This window comes from Acanthopagrus latus, chromosome 1, assembly GCF_904848185.1.
Source record: "Acanthopagrus latus isolate v.2019 chromosome 1, fAcaLat1.1, whole genome shotgun sequence".
Lineage (NCBI taxonomy): Eukaryota > Metazoa > Chordata > Actinopteri > Spariformes > Sparidae > Acanthopagrus > Acanthopagrus latus.
In genome coordinates, this window is record NC_051039.1 from 7,507,497 (window position 1) to 7,513,496 (window position 6,000).

General features: G+C 41.6%; 1 protein-coding gene across 2 annotated transcripts in view; it reads left to right on the plus strand.

Moving 5' to 3' along the window:
• The window catches only part of LOC119017686 (protein kinase C beta type), a 36,989-nt gene that overhangs the window by 26,946 nt on the left and 4,043 nt on the right, over window positions 1-6,000 (plus strand). The window contains exons 12-17 of one of the 2 annotated variants that reach the window (XM_037094552.1): window positions 225-287; window positions 369-507; window positions 592-672; window positions 761-868; window positions 1,988-2,128; window positions 2,588-4,974. In XM_037094552.1, coding sequence (XP_036950447.1) covers window positions 225-287; window positions 369-507; window positions 592-672; window positions 761-868; window positions 1,988-2,128; window positions 2,588-2,740 — 685 coding nt within the window. In that variant the 3' untranslated portion in view covers window positions 2,741-4,974. Of the gene's footprint in view, window positions 1-224; window positions 288-368; window positions 508-591; window positions 673-760; window positions 869-1,987; window positions 2,129-2,587; window positions 4,975-6,000 lie in introns of those variants that run through there. The other variant, XM_037094561.1, reaches the window with a different exon arrangement.

Below are 6,000 nucleotides of genomic sequence, written 5' to 3' on the forward strand. Positions count from 1 at the left end.
TATTTTAAGATGATAAAAAAGTGAAAAGTAAAAATGCTGATATTGGGATTGAAATACACAATATTTTAGCCTCAAATGACCCTAAAATTTATGAAAATGTAAAAATATGGTGCATTTTTCATAAAAGTGCCAGAAATCATTGTCTTTTGTCTGCATCATGCGGCTGTAACACACAGTACAGACACACAGATGCAGTTAGAAACTTATGTTTATCTGTGTTTCAGGTTCTATGCTGCAGAGATCGCCATCGGACTCTTCTTCCTTCACTCTAAAGGCATCGTGTATCGGTGAGTCCGAGTCTGGATGTCGCGTTTACAGCCACGACAGAACGCCTGTGTGGTAATACCTGCATGCGTTTGTGTCCTCAGGGATCTGAAGCTGGACAACGTGATGCTGGACGCCGAGGGCCACATAAAGATCGCCGACTTTGGCATGTGCAAAGAAAACATGTTTGATGGAATAACAACAAAGACTTTCTGTGGAACACCGGACTACATCGCTCCAGAGGTGCGTTCACAAGTTCATCTGAGGTTGTTTTTACCGCTTTGAGTTCAGAATGAGACTCAAGACTCTCCGGTTGTGTCTGTGTAGATCATAGCGTATCAGCCTTATGGGAAGTCTGTGGACTGGTGGGCCTTTGGAGTTCTGCTCTATGAGATGCTTGCCGGACAGGTGTGTATTTATAGACTGTGTTTTTTAATTAAAACCAGATAACTGTGACAAGAAATGAAGGTGATTAAATATATTTCTGTTCATTCAGCCGCCTTTTGACGGCGAGGATGAGGACGAGCTGTTCCAGTCCATCATGGAGCATCATGTCTCCTACCCTAAATCCATGTCCAAAGAAGCTGTTGCGATCTGCAAGGGGGTGAGAGCACACACACACACACACACACACACACACACACACACAGAGAGACTCGGCCCTTAACCCTCTCACTTCACTCCCTTCACTCTGACCATTGGAGAGCGCTCCCATAGTGAGGGCTCTCAGTTTGAAGTGAAAGTGTGAGAGAGTAACTCCAGCAGAGAGGCTGATTTATCTACCTCCTCTAAGCAGGAGTGCGAGTGCCAGATTATGGAGGGAACACCATAAAAAATTTGAGCTCCATCTCGCTGCCTCATAAACGTTTTGTTAAAGCACATAAATTTGATGCAGTCGTTGGCAAACAGTTGTGTTGTGTTTCGCGACGTGTTCCTGAGCCGGTGAAGTTAATATCCTTTTTTGCAACCATGCGTTTCACAAAGTGTTGCCACATCCTTGCTTGTGAGCAGCTGATCCCCTTTTCATACCCAGTCATGATATTATCACCTGGGCCTCTTTTGTTGCCCCCCCCGTTTAAATCATACTACAGACATCAAATGACAGAAAAGTTTACCAGAAAATAAAACGTTTACAACAATCAGCAATAATTGTCCGGCTATCACAGAGTGCCCTGCCAGAGTGGGAATGCTCTGTGACATTATTTGGGTGTGTGTCATCTATCATCTGCATGAATGCCAGGACCCAAGTTATCCCAGCAGAACAATGTAGTGCAACAAGATGATCAATGTTTTCCATTTCCACCTGTCAGTGTTGTTGTGGCCGATCGCTGTAGGATTCACTCACCGTTTACACAGTGACCCACATTTTCTGGGATCTGGGTTGTATAAAATCACTTGTCATTGAATGGCAGTTGTTGCCAGTAAATACACTTATTGAAAAGTGCAATGCAGGTAAATTCAGGTCAGTGAGGGACAAATGAATTTGGTATTTTGCAAAACCTGGATTACTGCCTAGCCAGAGTTCACCTGCGGATCCCCCCCCCCCGTAATGCGGTGTGCCCTCTACAATCATGGGAGTGATTTCATCCGAAGGGCAGATGTACAGGGATCAGTTTGGAAAAGGGCCATAGACGCACGGACATTCAATAACTCTTCTCACCTTGTGCCCCTGTACTGTATGTGTGTGTGTGTGTGTGTGTGTGTGTGTGTGTGTTATTTTCAGCTCATGACCAAGCACCCAGGTAAGCGTCTGGGCTGCGGTCCAGAGGGGGAGCGGGACATCAAGGAGCACGCCTTCTTCCGCTATATAGACTGGGAAAAACTGGAGAATAAAGAAGTCCAGCCGCCTTTCAAACCTAAAGCTGTGAGTATTTTACACACACACACACACTCTTCAGCTTCTGTATATCATCGCTGATCACTTTAGAATTCAGTCGCAGTAACGAAGGAAATAACACTCTTAGTCAAGGTAAGTTATAGAAACATTTAAGATCGCTCATCCCCTGAACCCCAACCATCACCTGCCATTGTTCACTACTCTGACAAATGCAGAGCTGAGATTTGTTAGCGTAGTCACCAATGATGAAGCTGAGATGTCGCTGGCTCGCACACGGACCAATGGAAATCCACAGTTTCGGCTGTGAGCGATTTGATTGGTTGACGCCATGTTTTAGTTGTATTTCTCTTTTTTCTCTTTGTCGTTTGTTGTTGTCCTTTATTTCCTCACATCCCTCATCAAACTCACGCCATCCTCCCTCCATATCTCTCTCTCTTTCTCTCTCCATCTCTTTCTCTCTCTCTTTCTCTCTCCTCTCCACGGCAGTGTGGGCGTGATGCGGAGAACTTTGATCGCTTTTTCACGCGCCACCCCCCAGAGCTGACCCCCCCAGATCAGGAGCTTATAGCCAACCTGGACCAGGAAGAATTCCAAGGCTTCTCATTTGTTAACCCTGAGTACCCTCACTCAACTCACTGACCATGCCACATATCACTGGGCTGCACTAGTTATCCCCCCACACCTCAGAAACATACATTAAAACAAAACAAGAAAAAAGATTTTAAAAAAAACAAACAAAAAAACCCACCATGATGTCATATCCAGGATGCGTTCAGCTGGGTGAAACGTTAAAGGAATAGTTCAGCATTTTGGGGAAATATGCTTCTTCACTTTCTTAACTGTTTGATAAGAGCAATGTCATCAACCTCGTACCTGTGTGTGGAGCTGGAAATGCAAAGGAATTAGCCTAGCTTAGCATAAAGACTGGAGGCAGTAACAAGCAAAAACAAGAAAATATTTATATCATGCAGTCCTCCCAAAGGTGCTGGATTCTCGAGAAAACTGCTAAGACCTGCAGGGCGAGGCTGACACAGCTGTTTGTTAGCATTTCTAGCTTGTCTGAAAAATGCCGTAAAAGCTTGTTAATCGACCTGATTGGTTCATCTTTGATATGTTATTTTGTATATTTCATCAAGGAAAACAATTGGCGTAAACCTCAACAGTCCCATCAAATTTCAAGTCAATAATATGTTATTTGAAGGCACAGTTCATTCAAAAATGAAACTTCAGTCATTAAGTACTTGCCCTCATGCAGGTGATTAGCTATCTGTCGGTCATGTGACCCTCGCTTGCAGGTCACTGCAGTTGGTTGAGAGTCAACTCTGATAGCTGTATTTTTGAGGAGCGCCTTGGCTTTCAGTCTCCTTTGCTAAGTTAAACTAGTCACCTCCTAGCTCCAGCTCTGTACCTGATCTACAGAGACAGAAGCAGTGTCAATCCTCTCATCTAACTCTCGGAAATAAATCAAATAACTACATATATTCCCTCAAAACGCCAAACTATTCCTTTAGATAACGTTCAGATGGAAATGCAGACAGGTGCTCTAATGCTAACAATCAGGAGAAAAAACAGATATTCATGTGTCAAGTTGCCAGTAGGAGTCTTGTTTCCAGCGGTGGCACTGTTCTCAGTTTACTTTGGTTTAGCATGTCATGTTACACTGCTGCTCTCATATCAGCTCTACTGGCTGTATTTCTATCTTCAGTGCAGAGATGTTGCTCCTGAATGCTGCCCGGCTGCTCACACCAGCAGGTTCATGCTGGAGTCCGGCCTGAGCCTGCTCTGTCTCTGTGTCACCCTCCCTGTAATTGCATATTGACTATGAAGATCAGTAATATTGATGAGTGTACTATGATCACATATTGGTAATATTCATACAGTGTAAGTGAAAACTGACCAATTGCTTTGCTATGATTGTTTGAGTACTAATCAGTTTCCTGATGTTGACTTTACTTTTGTCTATAGGACCAAATACTTCTACACTTTCTGTTCAGTCAGTGTTGTGGTGAGCTTATCGGAAAATCTTTTGCTGATTCAATTTTTAACCAGTCACAGGATAGAAGTCTTTATACATGCAGTCTGAAAGAGTGTAAGTCTGCGTCGAGTTAGTGATTTTTGATGGATAGCTTGTTACTTTTCTCCTGATTCAACATTCTCCACACGACACTGTGTTTTTAATGACAGAGGGCATATCTTCTCAGCTCGTAGACAACCAGTTCTGGATGGTTTTACACATGACTGAGCCCTGCGAGTCTCGTGAAGCTGATAGTTTGTTAGCTTAAAAAAAAACAACAAAAAAAACGGGATGTCCAAAAGTGCCAAATAGGGTTCAGAATCACGAGGATGTGGAAGGATATCATCCTCAATTAACTGTGATGAAGGGCAGCCATCTTGTGCCATTTTGCAGTACATGTATGATTATTAGAATATGCATTATAGCTTATCTGTTCTCCAACAGTACAATACCACTGGAAAGTCATTTTCATGTGTAAAATGAATCGTCCGAGCAGACGTGTGTTTCATTGTGAGGCAGGTTGTATTTTCCTTTTGTAACCGTGTAACGATGCAGGTTAGTAATAATGTGTCAAATCTTGTTCTTTGAGCTCGTATCAAAAAGGGAGGCGGCAGCACGGCGACGGCGCTGATTTGTTTCTGTTGTATAAAGATGCTCGCTGATAAAGATGATGGTTCTGTGAGACAATGGTAACGGTGACGTAATGGGAGAGAGAAAATATATATATATATCAAGTTCTATATCAGAGAGATATTTGGATAAATTGTTCTGGATGAGAGAGATGCTTCTGTGGATTGTGTAATTGTCCTGTATGACTGGAAACTGATAATATACTCACTGGTGCCTACCAGACTCCCTCTGCTGTGTCTGCCTTGTTACTGTCGCCACACTCAACATGGGAACAAAGAAACAGTTCAGCAGATTTGCTTCTTGCTGAGAGTTCGATAACAAGATTAGTTCTACTCTTGTGTTTGGAAGCTACAAGATGACTAGCTTAGCTTAGCTTAGCTTAGCTTAGCTTAGCTTTACGTAAAGACTGGAAACAGGGAAACTTTTAGCCTGGGTCTGTCTGAAGTTGGTGCAGGAAATCCACCGACCAGCACCTCTAAAGCTCAATAATTAGCATGTTATGTCTTGTTTGTTTTAATTTGTACAAAAAGCACAAAACAAGACACTTTGTTATAACCATCATTAATGAATGTTTTATTTATAATTAATCAAACTTAATAGCAATTTAGTTTTTGATCAGTGTAATAATTTATAAGCCATTTATTAAGTTTATTATAAAGTTGCAACTGATGTTTTTAAAACTTTATAATTGCTTATTAAATGCTTCAAAAAGCATTTCCTTATTTGTTTACAGCGAAATGGTAACTATACATGTACTATTTGTTAATCATTAAGCTTGGTGGATTTTGTGAAGTTGTTTCTGGACTATTTCTCTCTGCTGTAAGTTTTGATGCTAAGCTGTCTCTAGCTTGATATTTACTGTGGAAACAAGCGTGGTCTCCATCTTCTCTTTCACTCCTGGCAAAAGAGCTTTTCCAAAAAATGTGTCAACACTTCGTAAGAAGCTAATTAACACATGACAATGTAGCTGTAAGCAGATATGAGGACATTTTAAATGCTTATAAATCAATTTGTCAACAGTTAAAACTTCTGTTGCGTCCACTGCATCAGATTTTATTAGAAAAGCCTAAATTCTTAAAACTTAAATATTGGAAAAACAACAACCATCCTCCAAAAATATGAAGCGACCACACTACGTACTGTTAAGACGAGCACTACTCCAGCATTTTCTAAGCATTAGCAGAGTTACAACCCTCTGGAATATTTAATGACATTTTCAGGAACAGAACATTTTGTCACAGTCTGTAAAAATCCC